The sequence below is a fragment of the Podarcis gaigeae genome, assembly GCF_964106915.1.
Source record: "Podarcis gaigeae genome assembly, chromosome: 1".
Lineage (NCBI taxonomy): Eukaryota > Metazoa > Chordata > Lepidosauria > Squamata > Lacertidae > Podarcis > Podarcis gaigeae.
This window is the reverse complement of record NC_139678.1, coordinates 52,025,231-52,051,463: the sequence shown is the minus strand read 5'-3', so window position 1 is coordinate 52,051,463 and position 26,233 is coordinate 52,025,231. Positions and strand designations below refer to the sequence as shown.

General features: G+C 43.4%; 1 protein-coding gene across 2 annotated transcripts; it reads right to left on the bottom strand.

Moving 5' to 3' along the window:
• Positions 1-13,252: 13,252 nt before the first annotated feature.
• LOC310837515 (embryonic protein UVS.2-like) lies at positions 13,253-24,853 on the bottom strand. 2 transcript variants are annotated; one of them, XM_083724219.1, is made up of 12 exons: positions 24,677-24,853; positions 24,516-24,540; positions 23,423-23,563; positions 22,122-22,239; positions 20,449-20,627; positions 19,753-19,834; positions 18,979-19,106; positions 17,850-17,965; positions 17,056-17,281; positions 15,475-15,593; positions 14,932-15,154; positions 13,253-13,597 (listed from the first exon to the last, which is right to left on the bottom strand). In XM_083724219.1, the coding sequence occupies exons 1-12, from the start codon at positions 24,743-24,745 to the stop codon at positions 13,584-13,586; spliced, it is 1,440 nt and encodes a 479-aa protein (XP_083580345.1). In that variant the 5' UTR covers positions 24,746-24,853; the 3' UTR covers positions 13,253-13,583. The 2 variants fall into 2 exon arrangements, with proteins under 2 accessions (XP_083580345.1, XP_083580346.1); XM_083724220.1 differs by lacking the exon at positions 24,516-24,540 and having other exon boundaries at positions 23,423-23,560; positions 24,649-24,758.
• Between the last annotated feature and the right edge of the window lie 1,380 nt (positions 24,854-26,233).

Here is a 26,233-nt window from a genome sequence, read left to right as displayed (position 1 = left end):
GACCCCCAAATATCCTCTGGTTGTCTTTCAGAATAAGCCCAGCCTATAAACTGCCTTTTAATGTTACTGTTTTCATAATAATTTTGGATTGACATTTAAAATCAATGCTTCATTATCTTTTTATATAAGCTGCCTTCTGAGGTCTACTTCCAAAATGGCAACTTTGCAATACAGTACATATATGTCAGGCAATGAAACAATCTACTATATATTATGGAAAGTGGTTTGTCAGCTTGTCTGTCCATCTGTTCTCTGTGGGTTCAGCCACCTCTTGAGATATCAATGCCAAACTTGGCACAAGGGTTTCCAAGCTGGGGGCAGCAGTCGCTGTTGATGTTTGGCCACTGACCACCGTTTTGAATCAAATGGCGAACTCATGGCTTGGCATGACTTTGCCTGTTTTCTTGGCATGGGTTCAGCCACTTCTTGAAATAACATCACAAAACCTGGCACAAGACTTCCCAAGGTGATGGAAGGGCACCATTTTGAATCAAGATGCTGGAATGAAACACAAATTTGGTGCGACTTCTTTGGCATGACTTGCCATGACTTTGCCTGTTTTTTGTGGGGATGATATATTATTTGTGGGGATGATATATTATTTGTGGAGAGGATATATTATTTAATGATATCCTTCCTGACTTGTGCTAGCAAGTTCCATATTCTAGCAGAGTTCCAAACATCCCCCTTTTTAAATTATGCAGCGATCAGCTTGTTGCTGACTCATCTGAGTCTTACTATTAAAGATTCCTTCCTGGTAAAATTCCTTCTAATCCTTCTTAAAAAGAATAAACACAAGAATCTGATTAACGGTTAATATAAAAGTAGTTTACTCACAGATTCATTCATGTTCACAGATATATCCCTGAAGGCAGGCTTAGGTTACATAACAATTAGAACTATTCCATAAAGAAGTTAGTCCCCAGTGACTGCGACTAAGCAGTCACTTCTTCAAACACACAGCAACAGACAAAACACACACTGATCAGAACATGGAGGCCGTGTGCACCTTCATGCTAGTACAGCAGACCACACCTTCTTCAAGTCACACGTAGTAGAAGTCTGTATCAGCTCAAGAGGAAACAGGAAGTCTTCTCCTGAGTGGTACAAAAAAAACACCCCGTAACATGTCCACTGCAGGAATGTTGTACATGACTGCAGTTTTACATCCCACATTTTTCAGCATAGATCCTGCCAACACTTGAGATATTGTTGCCAAACCTGGCATGAGTTGGGGGTGGCAGTCTTCATTGACCTTTCGATGCTGGGCACCATTTTGATTCAAGATGGTGGATCAAAATGTGCCTTTGGCATAACTGCCTGATTTTTGGCATGATGGGTTGAAAAACCACAAATTGCACTACAGTGGTACCTCGGGTTAAGTACTTAATTCGTTCTGGAGATCCGTTCTTAACCTGAAACTGTTCTTAACCTGAAGCACTACTTTAGCTAATGGGGCCTCCTGCTGCCACCACGCCACCAGAGCACAATTTCTGTTCTCATCCTGAAGCAAAGTTCTTAACCTGAGGTACTATTTCTGGGTTAGCGCAGTCTGTAACCTGAAGTGTATGTAACCTGAAGCGTATGTAACCTGAGGTACCACTGTACTTAAAAATCACAGTATCTTTGGGTTTCTACAAAGTCCCAGGCAGCACCAGGCAGTCTCTACTAGTCAATCACTAATACAGAGAGCCAGCCATCCTATTTGCTTCCACTTGGTCGGCTTCCTCTGGAGGGCACCAGTTTGAGGAAGGCTACAGTAGACAGCCTGAGGGAGCTGCCTGTTGTAGGGATGTGGCATGGGCTACAATATAAGGAATCAGGAGAGTAATCTCTCTCAAGTGTCATAGCAAAAAAGACAATGAAGTGAATGCAATAAAGTGAATAGACCCAGTGAATTGACTCCGTAAACAGATAGAAATCAGGTGTGGGGCTCTATGTACAGAAGCGGAGTGTATCTATGGACAGAGAGCTGAAACAAAGGTCAAGGCAGTGAGTGAGGAGATGGGACTGGAAGCAGAGCAAATAAATGAGATCACAGATAATAGCTAAGGAGGAAATGGTAAAGTAAAATGGATGAAGCAGCCTGCTGTGCAGGGAGGGGGGTGTTACTGATTTCTTTAGCAGAAAAAAGAATCAGGGCAAGGCTGGGGGAGCTGTGCACCCTAATGTCAGGGACCGTGCTGAGGAGGGATGCGCTGAGGAGGAATGGGGGGAGCCTCCCCTCCTCCTGCTCCTGCTCCTGCTCCTGCTCCTGAATCTTCCTAGGAGCAGGAGGGCAGTATAGCTTTGGAACAGTGGTTTGCAGAGGGACATAGTTCAGAAGGCAGAAGCTGGGAAATACTGGATGGGGAACAGCTAGGAGAAGAAACACTGAAAAAGAGAGGGTTAACAAATTCACAGTCTCTAGACCAGGGGCCAGCAAACTTTTTCAGCGGGGGTCTGGTCCACTGTCCCTCAGACCTTGTGGGGGGCCAGACTATATTTTTTTGGGGGGGAATGATGCAAGAGCACCACGAGCCCTAGGTGGCTGCTTACCTGTGTTTTGCAAGTGGCAGGGGCTGGCGGCAGTGGCAGGACAATGAGCGGCACGCAGAACGGCTTTGGAGAGGGGCTGCTTAAAATGGCGGCTACTCAAGCGCTGCTGCTGCTGGCACCAACAAAGCCCAGCTCCCTTCCTCCTCTAGGCAGGGCAGGGAGAAGCAGGAGGAGGGAGGGAGGAGGTGCCGCCGCTGTGTGAGAGAGAGGAAGGGAGAGGGAAATAATGTGTGTGCTGGTGATCCACGTGACAATTCATGGACTGTCCGTGGGCTGGATCCAGAAGGCAATCAGGCCTGATCTGGCCCGTGGGCCTTAGTTTGCCTACCCATGCTCTTGACAGCATTCCTCCACTCAGCCCAAGGTCAAGAAGATCTCAGAAAGTGTCAGAACAGAAAGCACAGAGGGTACAAGCTCAATTTTCAAGATGTAGGAGTCACATAGATTAATAGGGATGGAAGGGGGTGTGATCCTTTATTGGGAGCACTGCCATTTCTAGGAGATGTGTTCTTTGTTCTCTCCCTGTGATTATTAAAGTAACTCGTAAGGTGTCCCTTTCTTTGATCTTCTTAACTACTGCCATGGGGGGAGGGGAGGAAGTTGATTCCCCGAAGCCTGACCCCTGACTTCTATAATAGGAGATGCAGTCCAACAACATTTGGAGAGCCATAGGGACCACAACCCTGATGTAGGTGTTACTACTGATTGGGGCTGGCCCACCCATGAGGCAGAGGGAGGCAGTTACCTCAGACATTCCAGTTTCACCTGAGCTGCCAAATGGGGAGCGACGTCCCTGCTACAGACCACTCAGCAATGCTGCCTCATTTGGATCCCAAACGGTGCCCCTCCCTTTCCAGAGCTAATATTTTTTAAAAAAACTTGCTGCACCATCCTGCCTTTGTCACTTCACCCTGCCAATCGGCATAGGGCCTGTGTTCCCCCTTTGTCGCTGGAAAGCATGTCAAGTTACTTCAAAGTAGCTGCATCCTGCATAGATCATTTTCAGATCGCTGAAGCACCCAGTCCAGCAAGAAGATTCTCTGCCCTGGAACTTATTCCTACAAAATCAGCAATAAAATCGGTGATGGGGAGAAAAAAGATTGCATATGACTGATACAAAAGTCATATGAACACCTTGGCTCTTTCTGGAAATCATTCATTGGCCTTATTTCCTATTCATGTACAACACTAGAAGACATGAATATATTAATACCCTTTTATGCAGAGCCTGGCTAAAAAAAAGAGCTGATTGCTTTCCTTCTCAAACTTGCCCTTCAGCTTCTATTTCTAGAATGACTAGAATTTTATATGAAAATTTCACCCTGAAAACAAGATTCTGCTGCTGCAGAAAGAATTGCACTGGCTGTCAGTTGACTACTAGGCTAAGTTCAAAGTGCTGGCGCTTGTATGCAAAGCCTTTTACATCTTAGGACCAGGTTAATGGTATTAACCATTGGTATTAATGATGTTTTACCCTTATATGAGCTCTTCATGAGAGGGCACCCTGCTTCTGCATGTACTGTTATGTATTCAGTGGTCTGTGTTTGCCTGAGCTGGAATCTGGACTAAGGATTCTGAGCCCCTGATTTGATACATGATATCCAATCACAGAACATTTCAGGATTTGGGCCTCGGCCATTGGCCCTTAAACTCTGAGTCATGATTCGCTGCTTGGAAATATAGACAGCCACTCACGTTGGAAGTGGGAGTGGCCCAAGCCTTCAGAAATGTATATAAACAGTTGCTTTGCCCCTGTTCTCCAGTTCTGTTACTTCAATAAAGGTTCTTGTTGTTATCACTGTGTTTTGCCGCAAGGGAACCCACCTACACTTCATGTACTTCCCTCCTCTGCTCTCCTCATATGTGCCCCCCACCATTCCCAAATCTGCTCCAGCCGTTTGGGGAAACCTTCAGAACAGATCTGGGACAGGGGCACAGGAGGAGCAGATGGCGGGAAAATCCCATTGCTCACACAGTAGCTGTTTCACTCATGCAATCAATTAATTGAATACCAGCTCATCACGTCAAGAGATTCGCCCTACACAGTGTAGGAATCTAAACAAAAAAAATTCCTTCCAGTAGCACCTTAAAGACCAACTAAGTCAGTTCTTGGTGTAGGAATCTGACATTTAATGTGGCAGCATCTACTTTTTGGAGTATGTATCAGGCAGGCAACACCTCTATGGCCTTCTCAGCACATTACTTTTCAAACAAACCTTTCAAGTGGAGGTTTTAATCCTCATCTCTATCTGTATGAGACCTGAAATTGTTTTTACATATGTTTATATTGTTGGCAATTCTACTGCAAAATAGGGATCTTTTAGGGGAAACGACTCATAAATGAAATAATAAATAAATAAGCAAGACACTTCAAATTTGTAGCTGTCGTGAAGTAGTGATTCTGCGAGTAAGTATTGCTGGGTGGGGCCCCTCAGCCAGGAGGCAACAATTAGTCCCCAAAGTGGGAGCAGGTGATGGGGCTGGCTGGTTGCCAGCATCCCCCAGCCCCTATAAATCTTTGAGTTAACCTGCCAAGGGGGGGAGAGAATATGCCATAGATTAGACAGATAGGGGAAGGGGGCATTTCCCCATAGTTTCCTTATTTGTTCCAGTTTCAAAGGATGTGGGGGGTTTGGGGTGATATTTTTCCTCCAAGAAAGAAATGAATGGGTGAACAACTTGGCAGGACAAAATGAAGGAGCTGGTGAAGTACTCTGTGGGCATGAGTCACCACCAAGCATCTTGGTGCCCCTTGAGAGTCATTCCCTTCCTAACTCTTTAAGGATACTAAATCTTGTTTAGAGGTCTGCTGCAGGACTCTGAGTCATGGAAAACTTGCTTTACGGTGCGGAATCTTAATGCAAACCATTTCCTACTAAAAATAAAAATTAAGGGGCCCGCGTGTTGCTTCCCAAGGTCAGTGGTGAAATGTCTTCATTCTTCACAGTTCGTTGTCATCTCCCAAGATTGCCATTGCTGCCACTTGGCTGTTATTGATATACTTAAATCTCTTGAAATGTCATTCTGTTGAATCCTTCCTTTCACTGTGTCTTCCCTAAAGATCTGATTTACAACACAAGAAGAAATATTTCAGAAGGGAAGCAAGGGTGCTGGAAGCTGTTTTGCCTAGTGTGGGGGAGGGAGGGGGATTTTTGATCAAAACTTTCCCAACTATTTCAGGGGCAGGAGGTGATATGAAAAATACCGCCCACAACATTACAGTTTTATGGCAGGTAAAAATGACTCTCCCCATGTGTCCTGTGAGCAGTTGGTCTGCCAATGGCAGTCATGAGAGAAGTGCCCCTTGGAAAGAACTATGCAAAACTGCATGCAAGTAGGCCCAGGAGCATTTCTGCTAGGCACTTTTAAAGTTGATTTTGGGGCAGGAAGAACTAAAAGGGATTGTTCCCTCTGACTACAAGCTTCACCTGCCAATCACCTCTCCTTCTCCCTTCCTCCTGCTCTTGTGTTTGTTCTCCCATCACCCTACTCTGAGATCATGGCATTACAGTAAGCTTAAAGACATTCTTTTTGCTTTCAAACTACACTGATGTCTGGATTGCTGAGGCACCACAAAGCATTTCAGGGGTCCCCAATTCAACTTGTCCCACCTTGCACAGCTCCTGTGTCACTCTGCCAAGACCCAAATCCTTCTGATGAGCTTGCTCAGCTGTGCAATTCGAGATTTGTCCTAATTCAATGCATGCCCTAATACACTTATATTTTCCCTCTCCCACATTCAGAATCCTCAATTCCCCCCACCTCAAATATGGATCAGCATTTTTATAAATCTATGAGGATAGCTTGTCTGGAGATTATGCTCATGATTGTATGCAATACTGCTTATCCGTTATATAGCTGAAAGGGAGGGAAGATCTCCCAAGCTAGTCATCTTGATTGATGGCTCAATGTCTTCTGTTCTTCTAGAACATTAACTACTGATTGCCATGGCTCTAAAAACAATGTGAGGGGGCTTCCTTGAAAACACAGTATTTCCGTTCCAGCCACACATCAGTGCTCAATGGCTCATTCATATATAACCCCAGTTTATTCCAGCATTAAAAATCGGCTTGGGAAATAAGACAATTGATTGTCTCTTGGAATGACAACACTAAATCAAAAGTGCCATCAAAGTTCCTCTACAAGACTCCGTCAGAATCAAAATGAAGTTCTCAGTAGGATTAACGTGACTGAAAATGGCACCTGTAAAAGCATCATAAGCCTTTGTCTACAGAAATGCCATCTGCTGAGTTCCAAGATGGAAAATATGGAGGCCATGTTCACAGCATATATTTAAAGCATTATGATATCATGGCTTAGGGGAGCTGTATTCCCCTCACAACTCCCAAACTTCCAGGTGAAGAGGGATTAATTGTTAAACTACTCTTTGTGAGGGGAGTAAAACTCTCAGCATCCTTAACAAACGACAGCTCCCAGAATTCTTTGGAGGAAGCCATGATTATTTAAAGTGACATCACAGTGCTTTAAAAGTATGGCATGAGTGTGACCTAATTCTGAAAAGCTCTGAAGAAGTGATTCCCAGGCCAGGGAGTTCATGCCATAAGTGTCTGAAAAGAGCATCAACTGGCCAGAGAAAACTGTTGGAGCATCTTCTTCCTCAGCTTCCCTGGGGCTCCTTAAGACCTGTGTGCCCTGAGGGAAGGCAGAATTGGAGATGATCTGGGTAAGGAGCACATGCCATCAGCTTGTGCAGCAACCACCTGTGGCCTCACAGAATTCTGCTGTTCCATGTTTTGTAACCATTTGCTTGCTTCAGTATTTTTACAATTTATAATTCAGAGATGGGTGAAATGAGAGGAAATACATTTGTATAATGGGTTCTTCCATTTTATCATTTTATCTTCCATTTTATCACTTGTTCCTTCTAGTTTTGCCACAATTTCATCTCTCAGTCTTGCCAGTTCTTTGTCATCTTATCATTTCTGATCCCATTTTCCATTTCATTCATCTCTGGTTTAATTTCATTCCTCATTTCATCCATCTCTGATCTGAAAGATTTTATTTGTTCAGCAAATATCTGCTGAAGGATGCCAACAGTAAGCGGTGAGTCCAAAACTGCCTTTCTTTCCTTTATAGTGTTTTTTTCTGGTACTTGCCATACTGAAATGAAAAGAACAGACTTTCTCCTCTTTTTTGCCCCATTTTGTCTTTTGACATTGCTAAAAGTTTTCTTTCTTACATCCCCATTACCACCCTAAGACAGTCACAGCTATATATCTTCTTATGAAAAGAGCACAAATAGATTTAGTTCATTTATAGCAAACAACTCCTTTTCCCATGGAGGAAATTTCAGTTGGCAATGATACTTTCAGTTTCTAGAGAGCGCTTTCATCAAAAAGCGATTAAAAAGTAATCCACTAATTCTTAACACAGAGAACTCCCTTGTCCTTTTAAATCTTTCTTATGTCAAAGCATAGATCAAGCTTTTTGTTCTGAATCCAACACTTTAAATATTGACTTTTCTTCTTACACCCAAAAAGTAGCTGATTCGCCAAATGTGGATTTTCACTGACAGATGCAGGACTGATGGGATTTGTACTGCACCAACATTGGCTACCCCTGCCCCAGGGACTAGCAGCTGAGCCTCAGCAACAATGCTTACCTCCCCGCAACCCCACAGATAATGGTGAGCAAGTTATATGTATTTGCTATCATGTCCTGGATTCAGTTGTCAGGGAAATTGCATTTCCAAAGCCTAATTCTATGTGTGATGGCAGGTGCAAGTTATGGGCTATAGACCCACATGCACAGGCTTTTCGCGTAGTCATTACACACTCCAGTAACCAGACAAATAGGCCTTCTGCAGTTCCCCAAAGAGCCAGAAAGGGATGGAGGGAAGTGCACCATGGAAAGTTGAGGGCAAGCAAATCTATTTTTGCACCACCGGTACTGTATTTAATTGTAGTAGATTGAATCTGAATGACTAATTCTGACATTTTAAGAATCCTGTCATTCAGACCTTGGATCTAGCTGAGACAGAAGCACAGGCTTATAAATATTGACCACCCAACAGAAAGCTATCATACTATAGATATTACAAATATAATTAAAGTGTCAGTAGATGAAGTACTGGGTGCAATTGAATGCTGCACTGTTGCAAGCATTTCCGCTTACCTGACAGAACACTCTCCCCCTCCTCCCTCCGTGTGAAGTTGTGGGGGTTATTCTGACACACCCCAAACCAATTGGTTTCACAAGAGATTCACAAACACAGTTTTCCTTTTCCAGAGAGCTTCATAGTTCTGACCAAGTCTTAAAATGTAACTACGGTACATTCTTTTATTAAAAGAGCCTCTTGTAGAAGCACCGTTGCCCTGACAAAGTGTACGCCAGTTTCCCATCTTCCTAATTTGTTCACTCAATTTCATTAAGAATTTGTTCATGCTTATTAATCTCATAGGACACAAAACAGTTTATATTTCTGTTACAGAAAGGCTGTTCCCTGCAATCTTCTATATTCCCAGGGTTCTCTGGTTTGTTTCTGCTCTTTCCCCTACCTTGCTATTTGACCCATCTGGTTGGCCGTTCTGAGAACAAGACGCTGGACTAGAAAGGCCTTTGCTCTGAACCAACAAGGCTCTTGTACAACATATACAACAATTGCTATTCATGTAGACAATTTTGCAATTAAAAAAATCTCATATCTACTACCTGAGATCTTTTTGAGATTGAAGTTGGGAGCTCCTTCAGACAAAAGATGGGATTTACTCCTGAGTTACGCCCTCTCAAGCTCTCTTCTACAAGACTACACATTTGAATGGCTTTCTGGTCCATACCTGGCTTAAAGCTAAAGAGCTGTAAGAAGGATTGACCACCAACTGTTTGTATATGGGTAGCAGATAACCTCCATGTTACGCACTATGGTCAGATTATCGCATTTCTATTTATAGCAATTATTTTGAAACTTGTATCTATACATTAGCAAATGCAGGTCTGATGCAAATCTGTGTCTTCTGCTGCATTTTTTTATTCCTTTGTTTGGTGATGGGTTTCCTTTTTCCAGCCAAATTCCCAGCAGTGGTATCAGCAGCAGTCCAACCTGTCAGCACCATGCTTGCCCCAACTGGCCGATTGATATCAGAATTAGGAAAGCAGGAGCGCCAACTATAAATAGAGCCTACCAGCTGTGTACCTTTGACCATAGACTCTGTCTGTCTCTCTCTCTGTGTGTGTCTGTTCTGGCATCAGGACTTGGCATCCGTAGGCACTGCTAAGCCTGAAAACTCCGCAGGGAGCCCACTGTCACTGCCTCTGGAGCCTAAATTCCTTGCTTCTCCTCCTCCTCCTTGCTCTTCTGCTAGTCCATCTGTCACCTGGGAGCAGAGAAAGAAACAACAGCCTCTCGCCCTCACCCTCTAGGTGACTATGCAGATTGGGCCCAAAGACAGAGGGCAAGGAGTGAACAGTGGCAACAGCAGTACATGACCCACCAGACAGTCCGTTCCTAATGAAGCACTTGCCACTGCTAAGAACTGATGCTTGTGGACTGCATATTCTTTGTGTTATACTGCCACCAACAGGTGATAAACACTTAACAGGGTTGTTTTTTTTTACCATGCCTAAAAAGAAACACATAGGATGTACGGTAACTATTTCATGCAGCTGATTAAGATGAACTTTCACATTGCCACGAGACTCTTTGTTCTTTTTCCTGCAATAGGTCAGCGTGGTTTGATGCCAGGATTTCCACACTATTCTCTTATCTGCCATCAGTGACCATTCTCATGTTTTTCATTCTCATGGTTATTGCATTGTTATTCATTGAATTATTTACTACTGAAGGAGACGAGGGCAGCAGTAGAAAGAGCTAACCTCCTGTCCAATGGGATGATGTCATCAGGAAAGGCCGGCTGGTGAGTTAGCGTAAAGCACTTGGAAAAGCCAGACCTGCCTCACTTTTGTTACCAATGCTACTATACTTACATGATTCCATTATGGCCTTTCACTTTACTTCTGTTACAACTTTTTATTTTTGTAGCATCCTCCACAAACTAGTAGCAAATTCATTCTTTAAGTGCTGATTTTTATGTAATCCCAATGGCACTATCCACGGACAAGAGAGGTATCAGCAAGCTTGAAAGAACCTCAAGGTTTCCAGAAGTGTGAACATGTATCTAGAAAAGGAGTGGGTAAATCCATTTTTGTTTTTGAACTCAGCTCAAAATGCTTAAATCCCTGTGCAGTTTGGAATTGGAATACCCAATGACACACCTTCACCCTGCCCATGCACTGAAGTGATCTTCAGAAGCCCACCTCCAGGTGCCAACAATGCCTTGAGATGAGGTGTACCAATCACTCTCTATGTGGGCAAGTTCCATTTCTCTCTGGTAATTTCTTGTTCCTTGGCAGAGGTCAATTTCAGAGTTGCACAGGAAACGTTCAGCCTATCCACCACATTTCTAGGGTAGGCTTGGTCCTACCAATCCCAATTGTTAGCACTGTCCCCCTCCAACTAAGAAGTGAAAAGCTATTCACTGGTATCCATTAAGGATGGGAAAGAAGTTCAATTCAGTTTCCATTTGAAGTTGAACCTACCCAATTCACACTTCCCTGAGCAACATGTGAACCAAAACATAGCCATCCTTTGAAATTTACCCTTCTCTGAATTTTTGCACTGCAGACAAGTATTGTGTACAAAAATGTATATACTAGAAGAAAGTGTGCATAAAATGCATATACAAGTAAAAAAATAAATAGCGCACCAATGTGTATATCACAGACAATTGCTTTGCAAAAATGAGTGTATTAGGTAAAATTGCACACAAACTTGCTTATATTAGAGATTCTCACTAAAATGCTGGTGAATTTTCATGAGAACTTAGAAAAAAGAATATGCAGACTGATGTGGAAATGCAGAGAACTGAACTTAAGACTGGGGGAAAAGAAACGGAAAATGACCGATTTACCCACCCCTAGTATCTATATAAGAAACCAACATTTCCCTCCCCCTTCTCCCTCTGAGTTTTCAGTTTTCCTTCCTCGCTCTCTTTTTTCTTGTGGCTTCAGGCAGCTTCAAGCCCCAACCATGACCATTCTGAAGCTTGCTCTAGCAGCAGGTTTGGGACGTCAAGACAAATCCTGGAAATTTGGCACCCGCTCTGTTCAGCTGTTTGTTTGTTTTTGCAATGTTTATTACACCACACCCCTGCCCACACATTTTAGTAAGGAGAAACAGGCCTTTAAAATGTCAATGTCATGTTGCAAACGGTCACTCTTCCTGTGCTGTCGGCTACAGAATCAGATCCATGTTTCCCAGTCCTTTACCCCCACCCTGCACCCCAAGAAACCAACCCCTGCAATTCATATGTCAAGGGTCTACCCAAAAAAATCAAACCACGTTTAATCTATGCTCCCTGGGAAGATTACAGAAGCAGGAAAATGGGGAGCATTTTCATCATGGTGCAATCTACCACCAAATGTTGATGTTAACCAGGCAGAGAAAAAGCATGTGCTATTTACTCCCTAAATGAGGTGAGCATATACTCTCAAAGCCAAGGGCAAGCAGGTTGCATGGCTATTTGTTGCATTCTGAGGCATTCATTTTCAGCAAGGAGAATGTTTCTTCAAACCACTTCCATCTTACTCAGAATGTGGGTGTCCCCCTTCACCCTAAGTAGTGAACACTGTGGTATGACTCTAAAGTGAATACTGTGTATGGTTGTGTTCAATTTTATCTAGTTTAATGATTCTAAAATGTGAATATGGCTTTGTTTACGTGACTGTATATGTTCTATAATCATAGAATTGCAGAGCTGGAATGGACCGCGAGGGCCCATGTAGTCCAATGCAGGAATCTTTTGCCCAACGTGGGGCTCGAACCCACAACCCTGAGATTAAGAGCCTCATGCTTTACCGACTGAGCTATTGCAGGAAGCCTGTTTGTACCCTTTCCCTTGTAGCCAGCAGCAGATGGACTGGTTAAGCAGAGCTGCCCTCCTGATACTGCCCTTAATACAGCTCCCCTGACTGGAGCTGGGGCTGGCGGGGTGGCAATGAGGTTAGAGCTGGACAGACACACCACTGGTGCTCCCACTGGTGCATCTCCATAGCTCTGCCCCTGCTGCTGCTCTGTCCCATCCCAGGGCCACTAAAGTATGTTATTGTGATGGTGATGTTGAGAGGACAACAGCCGCTATCTGCTTGCACATGTGGAGCAAGGGGAGATAGTCTTGGCACACCTACAGCTTCTCAACTGGTACCATGAAGGGGCAAAGGAAGGGGGTGCAGTGGGTGCGGGCCACCCCGGGTGTCACCACTGAGGGGGGGTGACAAAATGGTTCCTATGCTGCTGGTACCATGGAAGGCTTAAAACAGAAATCATGAGATTCTTCTGGTCTCCAGAATCAAAAGGTTACTGCAAAGTGGGCTTGTGGCCTTCTACAGGGCACACAATTCCCTGGATGTCCATGTGCTGCCAGCACAGAGAAGCAGTCAGTTAAGTCATAATGATGAGCCATGCCCCCAGCACACTCTGTTCATCAGCATACACACAACACACAAGGCAATGCCACTGATTCCTGACTTGAAAGAGCTTGAAAAACAGGGATATAGGCACTTTCCACGAATAAAGCCACTGGACTTACAAGGAGAATGATGGGCATTTTCCACTGGGAAAGGCCTGTGCACCTAAATAAGGAAGACAAGGCAAGTGCACTGGAATGTGAGCAGATCAAAGCAATCTGAATGCGAACAATGGGCTTTTTAAGCTTTACTTAACATCTTTTGTTACATAGTTCAAGGTGCCACCAACAGATGGCTAGTAAAAATGGTAATTGAAGAGATGCAGCACAGAATAACTTCTCCTTGCCTGCTTCAATTGCTCCTTGGTGTTTTGGCAAATCCGGCATACAGTTCAGCATTCTGCACTTGAGAGTATTTATGTCATTACTGGGAGAAACTGATCAGCCTTTAAAAAGAAACAAAGCACAACACCAGCAAGAGGCAAAGACAATCTGGCATCAGAATTTCCACCCTCTTTCTTACTGGCAGTTCAGGACGAAGGCAATCCTCCCGCATGCTGTTCTTCATGATGGCAAAACTGCAATGACAGGTAAAGTTTGTTTCATCTGTCCATGGTCATGGAAACTCTGCTGAAGGATTAAAATAGCCTAGGCTTGAGGCAGGGCACATAGCATTAATATTGCTTGCTGCATTTATGAATGTAAGTGCTAATTGTGGGTTAGTTCTAAAGTCATTAGTCTGGAAGCGTGGGCAATATTTTGACAAACCATTGCTGAATTGAGCTCATGACTGGGCTTAGTAGTGAAGCTAAACTGTGGTCTGCTTACAGCCAGTATGGTGCAGTGATTAAGTATTGGATCAGTACCTGGGATACCAGGGTTCAAATCTCTGCTCTTGCCATGAAACTCACTGGGTGACATGAGCCCTTTCAGCCTAACTACTTCACAGGGTTGCAGTCAGGGTAGAGAGCCATGTACACCACCTTGAGCTCCTTGGAAGAAAGATGGGATCTAAATGCAATAAATAAGCACAAAGGCCATTGCCCTGGGGGTCCACTTTTGGCCCACCTGTTTTTATAGCCAAGTGAGCTGTAAGAAGGGCACTGCAGGGGCTGGCATACTAGCTGCTCCCCCTGCAAATGAGACAGGAATGGGAAATTGCAGCTGTCCTTTTGCCCATCTTTCTGCATTAACACACATTTAGATGCAAAGGCCTTTCAAGCACAAGGTCACTGATCCTAGCACATTGCCCTCAGCCTTTAGCCCTCTTCAGGCATTCAGGGAATGGGAGAAAGACAAGCACACCAACAGTTGGGAAAACCCTGAAAGAAGGCTCCCTGCTTCTGGAAGTCCCCCTCAAACTCATGGAGGGCAATGGGATGGCCTGTATGGAGCTTGCACCCTTGTCCCTGCAGTTTCCTCCCTCATGTATTGCTTTTTCCAGTTCTCCAAGGTTCGAAGAGGGCTTTTATCGGTCTGGAAAGCAATATGGGGTATTTTCTTTGTGTCAGGATATGGGGGTGAGGTTCAGGTTATTCTTCCTCACAACATAATCGTCAAGTTGACTTGGGGCCTATTTTTGTATTGCTATACATAACCCAAACTTCTCATTACAGGCTTTATGCCCAGTGTGGGGAGATACTTGAGCCATATGGGCCCCAGGCTCATTCCCCTGTTGAGGCATTTGCAGCCTCGGTTACCTGACACTCCTGTGTCAGTCTGCGCATCATGTCACTATAACTAGATTACTGGTGTATTTCCATTTAACCAAACTTCTGAGGAACACAGATGACTCACATATCCCTCAAGGCAACAATTGCACAATAGGAACAAATCATTATTTCTTCCCCACTTTTTTTCAACACAAAATCTTGCCATCTCCCACCCAGATACCCTAGCAACAGTACTTAACTCATTGAGTAGTCCAGCTTAAACCCGGAATATTGAGAAACAACGTCACTGTAAAATTCTATACGTAGAAAGCTCCCAGTGGAATTGAAAGCTGGAACCTCTGTCTTCCCACAAAAAGTGCCAAGAAGTGGAGAGCTGATGTCGCTGCCGTCACGAAAGACAATTCTGTCATAGTTGCACTCAGTGGCTTCCTCCAGGTCAAAAAAGCCCATCGTTAGGGAGATCTGAAGGAACCACAGTAAGGGCACCAATTTCTATGTGTAGCATTTTATCTAAATTCAACAACATTGTATGCACTAAAGCCAGTGAGCATTTGGATTTGAAATACATATATAACATGCATACCCATAAATTAACAAGGCAGATCTGGAGCAAGCTAGATTTCATCACTGAATGCAGGAGTAAACAACGCATTGGCTACCCCTGATCTAACACAATCTTTTCTGAAGAGAGATGGAGATCAGGTCTTTAGGGGGAAAGTAATGAGCTGTATAAAGTTGTTGCCCTAGCCAGGGAAGCCCACCCCCCTCCTCCTGCCCCTTACCCTGCTTCCTGCTGGAGCACTGATAATCCATAGGCATCTTTTGTTTGGAGGATATTTTCTTGGGAAGTTTGGAGAAGTGACCACTCCATGAATGCTCGTGAAAGTCCCTCCACATATCACTGTGATGAAAAGAATGGGGGGGGGGGGTCAATGGAATAAAACGGGAAAAAATCAGTATGTTTAAAAATAATGTTCACTCTAATTAAAGGACACTCATACGGATGCAAGAGTTCACCCAAGCCAGTCTGGTGTAATGGCAAGAGTGTTGAGGTTGGATATGGGAAATCTCATTCATGAAGCTGATGGAGAACCTTGAAGCTCTCTCTTAGCGTAGCCTTTCTTACAGGCTTGTTGTTAGGTGGAGGGTAGGCAGGATACAAAATCAACAAGAACATAAGACACCAAGAGAAGAGGAAGAGAAATCAGCATTAGGAAAGTTGGTGAAAACTCTGCCAGGTCTTGACTGGTCCCACCATGACTGGTAGGTGGCAGCAGTCTCCACCAATGAACATGTTGAGAAGCAGGAAGAGGATAACTGTGGTCTGCCACTGCTATCCCTCCATTGGGCCATGGAGTTGATTTTCTTCATCTTTCCTAATCTGAATCCAGTGGGGAAGGCCTGTGGTTTAGCTGTAGAACATCAGCTTTGCATGCAGAAGGTCCCAGGTTCTCCATCCCAGGCAACTCCAAACAGGCCTCTACTGACCCTGGAGAGCAACTGCCCATCAGCATACACAATAATGAGCTAGGTGGACCAATAGTCTGACTCTGCAGAAGGCAGCCTTCCTATGTGCTTCTCCCTTTGTTTGATTTATCTATTTATTTATCTCACAAGATTTATCTCACATACTTGATTGTAATGTAACCTCAAAGCGGCTTACAAAAAGAATAGAATTACCCACAACAGAATGGTTAGAACCAACTATACTAAATGTTCAAAAATACTTAAAACCAACGATAAGTTATAAACCAGATTAAAGCACATGTCAGCACTCTGCATGTCTGGATAGGCTTGCAAGTGCTATTAAGAGTACAGGGAAGGCACCTGCCTGGTGAAAATAGGCAAGAATTTCCAAAGGGTGGGTGCTTGCAAATGTGGAATGAGGATTACGTGGCACCTGCAACAGGACCAGGTCTGCAAATTGAAGTGGTTGAGTGGGAATTTAAATAATAATAATAATAATAATAATAATAATAATAATAATAATAATAATAATAGATTTTAGTGGGCATTATTTATTTTTATTTATTACCATTATTATTATTAATTAAGTTTGTATACCCGTATATCTCAGGGCGTATTTGGGGTAAGGTATGTCTGAGCAAACATGTTTCAGATGGGCTCAGACATGCAAAGATGAGCAATTAGTTTGAGGTCCATAGACTTCTAAGTGGGTTGTTGTGAGAGCAAATGGATTTAGAGAATTTGGGTAATTCAGATCCAGGGAAAGACAGCGTAAAATGAAAATACCCTTGGAAAACTGTTCCACCAGTGCTTGTTTTTATTTTGCATGTACTGTATGTGTTTCTTTCCTAGCACTGATGCTTTCAGCAAGTAGTGAGAGCTGGAGCCATGCATACCATGTGCATAGGAGGCTGTGAAACCCTTTGATGCAACAGCCTCATCACTCACAAACTCCACAAGCATCATGCTTCCAGAAGACACCACTGCCGGCAACTGCCCCTCTCCACATAACTTGTCAACAAGAAGACGGGCATTTCTGTTGTTTCCATCATAAATTCGGATGTAGTCGGAGGCACAGTTTGGAGAGCACTGGAGATCCAAAACATGAAACTTCAGGAAGACCTAAAGCAGAAAAAGAAAGCCAAATACATTTTAGCTTGGCTGGACCCTGATTCCCAGGATTCTTGGGATGAGGAGATGTGCTTCAAACGTATGGTTGTGTACATAGCCTGGTGTCACGTACTTGAAACTAACCTGAAGATTAATGTTGTGTCAGTAAATTCAGAGCATAAACAGACTGCAAATCCCAAAAGTATACAAGTATCAAGAAGGAAGAAGAAGAAGAAGAAGAAGAAGAAGAAGAAGAAGAAGAAGAAGAGTAGTTTGGATGTGATATCCCACTTTATCACTACCTGAAGGAGTCTCAAAGCGGCTAACATTCTCCTTTCCCTTCCTCCCCCACAAAAAAACATTCTGTGAGGTGAGTGGGGCTGAGAGACTTCAGAGAAGTGTGAATAGCCCAAGGTCACCCAGCAGCTGCATGTGGAGGAGCGGAGACGCAAACCCAGTTCCCCAGATTATGAGTCTATCACTCTTAACCACTACACCACACTAGAAAGGTCCATTCCCTGCCCTCCTCTTATCTGTTGTATAATCCTGATACATTAAACAATGATTTGAGCATCCTTACCTTTCCTTCTGGGATTTGGATCAGCCATAGACATGTGACATTTTTGGGGTATGAATATGGGTAATTATTAGAGGAGAAGTTGCCCCTTCGATTACGAAGCACAGTGCTACAACAGTCTAAAGAACAGAACAGAACAAAATAAGGGGGAAATGAGATGTGCAAAGGGAAAATTCCAACACAACTTTCTGTTTATCTATCCATGCACTCTGTGAGGGAGAACTCAGTGTCCATTAAATATGTCACTGTTCAACCTAGTAAAGGTTACTCCTGCTGAATGAAGAAATTAAAATATGCCTATTAACAATATCACACACACACCAGACAGCAAATGATTGTGATTCATGACTTCAGCTCATTACATTATGACCAACATACAGTGCAGTATACAGTATTATCAAAATGTTCCTCATTATGATGAGCGGGGTGCGTGTATAGAAAAAGGAGGGCTTGTGTTTTAGGACTGCTGGGGTGTGCAGGGGAGTAAACTCTGTACATTAAGCATACAGAGGCACATTAAACACCCCCTTACCTATAGGTTCCCAATTGGCAAGGCAATCCAGTGATAAAGGGTTGGCCTTGCCTTCAGTGCAGCAGCATCCCCATGCAGGTGCCGACTGCAAAGAGAAGATCCAAATGATGGTAGATGACCAAATACTGCACATTCACACACATACTGCATGGGATAGCACCTTGGGGAAGGCTCTCCTTCCCAGCATAGGGAGCTTGCAAAGAGGGCCAAGTGTTGACCAATTGGGATGGAATAATATGTTCTTGAGGGGGGGGTGGCTACTAGCCATGATGGCTATGCTCTACCTCCCTAGCTGGAGGCAGCGATGCTTCCGAATGTGTGTTTTTGGAAAGCATGGAAGGGAAGAGTGCTCTTGTGGACTTCCTCACTCCAATTTTTTTGTTTTTTTTGTTTTTTTAGTGTATTCATAGAGGTGCCCTTTCAAGTGCAGAGGAAATGATTCACTGTTTTCAAAGCATGGCATTGGGAAGAGAAAGTATGTTAAGGTGAGGTGATGCCCATCTAGGTCATGAAATCTGGCAGCACTAACTGATCTCAAATGTTATAAAAAATTAACAACATCAGATGGGAAACTACCCATGTAGCATTCTGAACACTTACTACATCTGTAGAGCTTGTTGATTTTTTTCACATCTAGGTCGCTGAGTCCTATTCTCTGACCAATTGGTACAGATGCATTTGGGATGGGGACAATGGTTGCTTTCCCGGGAGCACTAGAAAAATCATATCTGCAGAAGACAGGAATGGATGTGCTCATCAAACTCTGTCGGGTCATTGTTTTATAATGCAACATCTAAAATAATATTTGCATGGAAACCATCCTAGGAAATGAAGAATAAAAACTTCACAGACATTGGGTTGTTCATAGATACATGCAAAAGATTTGGGGTTCAGCAACAATAATGTACCAATGTGGCAATGAAACACTTTTGTTCAGTCCCATGACTTTTCATTTGTATGGTTCCTCAGGGTTCTATACTGTCCTTTTTAACATCTACATGAAGACATTTGAGAGAGGTCATCTGCAGTTTGGGGTACAGCTTCTTCTCTGTCTCTCCCTATCCAGCAATCCCAAAGATGCTGTAAATGTTGTAGATCAATTCTGGCTGTTAGTGGGATGAAGTGGGTGGGATGAAGACTAACAAACTGAAACAAAATCCAGGCAAGGCAGAGGTTCGTGTGATAAGCAGGAAGGGTTTCAGTTTGGATGTTCAACCTGTATTGGAAGAAGTTGCACTCCCTTGCAGCTTCAGCGTGTTCTTGCACATTGCTCCAAGGAGAAGACAGAGATGAAATTATATAAAAGAGGATCCTTACACTACAGTTAAGAGCAGTTTTGTCTGAAAATAGAAGGTGCCCTGAAACACAACTTACGGGCCATAATGCATCACTGAACCATAGTCATACGGAAGACCCAGATTATTAGAGTCCACTTTCTCAAAATTCCCCTGTTCTCCTGTAAAATAAGAGAGTAAATGAAGCAGGCACTCAAAGGAGAGTTAGAATACAGGGGGAGAAAGAGAGAGAAGAATGATTTTCACAGGTACTTGTGAAAATAAAGTTATTTACTTAGCAACAGTTTCACTGCTGAAGCCCTTGAGAATTTCTGAGTCCCTTTAAGAACAAATGCTTGGATTTGCTTGTTTCCTCACTTCCATTTTTAACATTCTGTTGGAAGCCGCCCAGAGTGACTGGGGGAGAAATAAATTATTATTATTATTATTATTATTATTATTATTATTATTATTACAATGTTTTTTTTTTCCTTTCGTAAGCTTGAGTGTAGGGGCTGACTAACTACTGATATTTGTAAGCTGCTCTTGGGAGATCCTGCTTATATCTCTCTCTCTCTCTCTCTCTATATATATATATATCCTGATATATATCCTGATAAGCAGGATCAAAATACTTAAAGTTGTTTGTTGTTTATTTTTACATGGTTTAAATGCACCCTCTGCTCAGAATAGTTGAAGATATATGCACAATATACAATATAGAAATGTTTTTGTTTAAATAATCCTCTACAGCAAGCAAGGATTAAAACTGTTCCTTGAATGCTGGTAGACATACCTGCGGTGACATACTCCAAGTGGATTTTAACATACTTGTCTCGGTCATTCCGGGCCTGTTCATGTATGAAACCCAGGGCATGGTTGATTTCATGCTGAATTAATCCTTTATATATGCAGCCATTTTTCGCCAAGCCCAACTGCTGTTTGCCTCCAATCTTTCCAAAGTAAGACCAGCACCTGAGAACATGGAAAGCAAAAACCTGTGCCATCACATAAAGCTGTGGCATAGTTTCATTTAGTACATTTATAACTCAGTGAGCACAAAGTGTCATGCTCTCTCATATTTTACCCTGTGTGTATTAAGTAGAGCCCTGTTCCTGTGCATGTCCATTCAGAAGTAAGCTCTACTGAGTTAAATGGGAAGTAGGTGGGTATGAATGCAGTCTCTTAAGCCTCACCGAATTCAATGGAGTTATCCAATTATATATTAATGTTGATATCTTAAGTTGTGAACATCACATATGATTAGTTAAGTAAAGGGACCCCTGACCATTAGGTCCAATCGTGACCGACTCTGGGGTTGCGGAGCTCATTTCGCTTTATTGGCCGAGGGAGCCGGCGTACAGCTTCTGGATCATGTGGCCAGCATGACTAAGCCGCTTCTGACGAACCAGAGCAGCACATGGAAACGCCGTTTACCTTCCCACCGGAGTGGTACCTATTTATCTACTTGCACTTTGACGTGCTTTCGAACTGCTAGGTTGGCAGGTTTCACACATCTAATTTCCAGAAAAGATGGGTGTCCAGGAGCACTCTAGAAGACAGCCCATTTTTACTGTCTCCAAAAATATAGACGTCATCTCTCATCTAGTTCTCTACTATATATTTTTGAAAGTGCTTTGTCTGCCTGTCTGTCTGTTCTCCATAGGTTTGGTTGCCTCTCAAGATATCATTACAAAACTCAGCACAAAGGTCCTGAGGTGGGGGGTGAGGACTCTGTCACTGTTTGCATGCTGGGCGCCACTTTGAATCAAGGTGGTGGACCCAAATGCAACTTTGGTGTGACTTTTTTGGAATAAGACTAGCCGCCTCTTGAGATATCGTCAAGAAACTCGATACAAGGATACCCAATGTAGGGGCAGTGGACTTCATTGATGCTTGGATGCTGGGTGCCATTTTGAATCCAGACGGCAGACTGAAAAATGACTTTGGAGTGACTTCACCTGATTTTTAGCATGACAGGTCCAAGCTCACAAAAAGTATCATCCATTTAAAAATCACAGTATTTTGTGGTTTCTACAGATTCATAGGCATTGCCAGACACTCCCTCCTAGTAATATATGGACCACCTTAAAACATAAAGTAAGGAATTCAGCACTGTGCTATGGCAATAGTTCTGTCAGTGCAAGCATTTCAGGCTGCCAGACGCAATGTTCCCTCATCTCCTTTGCCTGTTTTGGGGCAAGGTCAGGGTTTCAACCACCTATAAAGCATCCTGTTTTGGTGAAGGCTGCCCTACTAACACTAGCTTTTACACGCTGTTCGACTCCAACTCCCATGTACTCCAGGCAGCATGGCCAATGGTCAGGGATTATGGGAGTTGGAGTCTGCCAATATCTAGAATGCAACAAGTTGTGGGAAAAGCTTCAGCAGAGGAGAAGAAACAGAATGACAACATAATTCCAAGCAATAGTAGTATTATTAGATATCATCAGGAGAGATAAAACTTACCTATCTGCAGGGAAAATATTTATGTAGTCATGTTCTGTTGAACGCCTGATAAACTGAATACATGTCAGTGTGACAAATTCTTGCATTGCTTCAGCTATCACAGCCCTCTCCTCCACAGCTAAAAAAAATGCAAGGGAGCGAAAGGAATGCATTGAAAGTTCCCATATTATGTGTGTGGAGTTCAAACAGAATATGTTTTGCCAACATGGGGAAGTTCCCTGCACTCCTGGGTATACCATTATGAAATAGTTCATGTGGAACAGAGCTCCTGGGAAATTGTGAATGGATTTCTTTCATGTAAACCTTCTTCAAAAATTATCTACCTAACTATGGCTACTCTCTGCATATGGTATAAAAGTGAAATAGTGTCCAACATTCCAGAGAAACATGAATGCTGGAAGCGAGTGGATGCCAGCACTGTCTCTATTGCTTACAGTACACAGTACACAGACCACTTCAGCGCTTGTTATGTCTGTTGTGTAGATGCTTTTTATTATGGGTTTTGGGGTTTTTTTGCAATTGTACAAAGATATCAAAGTATAAAATGGGTATAGCAGACTTGGTTATGTCATATACAACCCAACACATTTGCTGTCTGATTCATGTAATTGATGCTGCAACCCTTTGCCTACCAAAGCCTGAGCCACAAGAAACTTTAGGGTGCAAATCCAGCTCAATTCCGGAAGCTATATGCCGGCTCTCTCCGCCAATAAAGCGAGATGAGCGCCTCAACCCTAGAGTCGGCCACGACTGGACCTAATGGTCAGGGGTCCCTTTACCTTGTATGGTGTTGGAGGAGACTCTTGAGAGTCCCATGGACTGCAAGAAGACCAAACCTATCCATTCTTAAGGAAATCAGCCCTGAGTGCTCACTGGAAGGACAGATTGTGACACTGAGGCTCCAATACTTTGTCCACCTCATGAGAAGAGAAGACTTCCTGGAAAAGACCCTGATGTTGGGAAAGACTGAGGGCACAAGAAGGGGACGACAGAGGACGAGATGGTTGGACAGTGTTCTCGAAGCCACAAACATGAGTCTGACCAAACTGTGGGAGGCAGTGGAAGACAGGAGTTCCTGGCGTGTTCTGGTCCATGGGGTCACGAAGAGTTGGACACGACTAAATGACTAAACAACATCACCAACAACCATGGCTCACTGATTGCTATGGAAAAGAGCTATCTGGGGTTTTTGGAGGGTTTTTTTTAAATATATATAAAATGGATATTCATTATATAAAAATTTCATTATTAGCAAGAATGAACGCTGGAGAAGGCCTGTTGTAAAGCTTTAAATAACATACAAAACTCTGTAGAGACACTAATTGGAATCTTGACCAGCCCATCTTCTGATCTAGGCCAAACACATCTCTGATGGCATTTCATGGCACTTCGCTGTGTTCTTCGTCTGTAAACAATATCATCCTGATGCATAAATGTTTCTCCTGCAAGGATATTATTATTATTATTATTATTATTATTATTATTATTATTAGTAGTAGTAGTAGTATGATACCCAGCCTTCAGCGTAAGGTTCCAAAATGGGTGACATAAATGTAACAATGCAATTTTAAAATCAGGTAAACCAACTTACAGTCAGAAGAATAGGTAGATCCTAAATATCTCCCTCTCAGATGTCAAACACCAGTGTAAAGCAGTGTGGAAAGTTGCCTGGATGCCAGGTCTAACCAGAGATGAACAGCAGGTCTACCCGTTTAGAAATAATGGAGGGCTAGACCAGGAATGCAAGTTTCTCAGAGCCCTGCTCATTTGAACAGCGGGCAGGAAGAAATATTGCCTTGTAAAACAAAACAAAAACCCAAACCCCAGAAAACAAACAACCAATCCTGTTTTCCTTCCAGTTTATGAACTGAGAATGTTCATGAAGTACCAAAGACTAAATGACCACCCATCAATAAATATGTTGTTTATTTAGCACGCTAACCAAGTTCATCAATATGTTGCAAGATTTAATAGTGATGAAGACCTCATAGAAAGTAAAGTTAATCTCAAATGTAGAAAGCAGGAGGTGCTGAACAATGCATTCTTTTATTAAGGTCAGCAACTTTGAGATCAGACGGCTACTATAAAGGCACCCAGGGTCAAAATCCACTTAGCATTTCCCTCCATGAGCTCAAATGAAGTGAATGGGAGGAGCTGAGTGACAACATTACTCCTGTTGTTGAGGAGCTCCCATTGTTTTCAATGGAAGTCATGCTGTGGGGCTTCCCAGAAGACCTTCCTCCCCTAAGAGTGGAATCATAGACACCCAGATCTGAATGCTATTTTCTCAATTACATAAGACAGAAATACTCTACAACAATCTATAGAACAGCATGGCATAAGCACAACATTGAGAGCATGACATCTCATAAAACAGGCATAAATCAAGCTCACCTGTGGCCTTGTCTTCCTGGATTCCCTGAAAAAGAATGGGACATCTTTTTAGGGTGCAGTATACTTAATCATTGAAATGTAAAATCACAACAGAAAATGCAGGAAGCGAGTTCTTTGAGAGAGAGGTCTAGACAGCATCTTCAGCAGCATCAAGGACACACCTGGACAGGTTTACCTGGTGTAAACCTAGGAAAGGACAGTAATAAGGTTGATAGTGCTAGAAGATTCATCTTTGGGTTGCTTTATGTGTTCTTGTAGGTTTTCAGCAGCTTCACTTGTTGAGCCCTAGCTATGTGCAACTTGGATGAGCTTTTTTATATGGAAAAAGGCTGGCTTTAATCTGCGCAGAACAGCTAGATAACACGATGTATTTTCACAGAAACAAACAAGCTGTGGGAATTCCCAGAAGAGCTATCCGAGTATCATTTCATGCTACTTTATCATTGGGAGGAGGGGAAAGGATAAACAAATGTTGCAATATGAGAAAAGCTAATTGTTGGGTGACTAACACAAAATGCACTCGTCTATAAATAGGTGAGGACTTTTTTTTTTAATAGTTTGAGTATTGGAACTATGAAGCTACCCTTTGAGCTTGCATGCATAAAGAGCAACGTCTCTGAACACTTCCCCACTTGGAGGGTGTCAGGGAACTGCCATTGGAGCCAGGAGTGGAGGTAAGGCTCCCCAGCGATGCCAGAGAAGGGCCCAGCAGGGAGAGAGGGAACTCTTCCACTGGGGAAGGAAATCAGCGTGACACCAGGAAGAAAGGGGAGCAGGGGAGGGCTTCGGAGAGATGGCTCCAGGACTCTTCTACAGAGACCAGCGGGGAGAGCACAGGTCCTCCGCTGGCCATGCCCACCCTGCGCAGAAGACTTCCACGCAGGGAGGCTAGGCGGAGACTTGGCGTCAATGAACTTTTATACTGGAAGAAGTTCAGGAAACGCCCACTGACGGATTCTGCCAGTGACTGACACAGCCGCGGAGTAAGGGCTGTGCAGCCAGGGAAAGGTTTAACCAGGCAACTTTGCCAAGAGTAGCGGCAACTTACGCATGAGCAACCCCAATTCCCATTACAGAGGGGAAGGCGATTGCCCCTTGGATCCCCACTTGCTGACAAGAGGGAGCTGTCCACTGCCAACACAGCAGTCTCACAATGATTCAGTCTGCTATACATGGGCAGGCAGATGAAGGCTTTCAGATGAAGGCTTCCAGGTCTACTTCTACTGAAAACAACAAAGTGTCTTGAGGCACTCAGACAAAGAGACTGGAAGATCTATTGAAATGACTTGTTATGAGTTTTCTATTGGATTTCTGTGAATGTGTTTTGTATCAGTGCGGGTTGCCTGAGGCATTGGACCTAATAACAGACATGGCAACTTGCCAAGAACCTCTTTCTTCGGGAGACTGGATGATTGTGATCAATTGCCAGTATTTTTATTGGCCAAGAGAGCGGGTGGGATCTCTCTCCACCATTCTCAGTTGAGGAATGTTGGGATCCAGATATCTGTTAAGTTGCAGCTTGAGGCACACTCAGGGCCCAAACTACATATGAAGTTTACAATAATTTGTTATTGAATGCAGACATTTTTGTCAGCATGGGAGAGGGGCTTAATCTGGTTTGGGGGCCTGGCATGACACGGGGAGGAGTAGGGGACGCTTTCATCTTTTGCCCCCATGCTAGGGTCCTTATCTGGCTCAGGACCCCTATACTAACAATT

Excerpts from the sequence above, each read along its gene's own strand:
- LOC310837515 (XM_083724219.1), bottom strand. The coding sequence starts at position 24,745 with ATGAATCTTCTAGCACTATCAACCTTATTACTGTCCTTTCCTAGGTTT. Across the intron at positions 19,107-19,752 it reads TCAGTGATGCATTATGGCCC|ATATGATTTTTCTAGTGCTC; the intron begins GTAAGTTGTGTT and ends TGTCTTCTGCAG. Across the intron at positions 15,594-17,055 it reads CACAGCCTCCTATGCACATG|TGATATGTGGAGGGACTTTC; the intron begins GTATGCATGGCT and ends TTTTCATCACAG.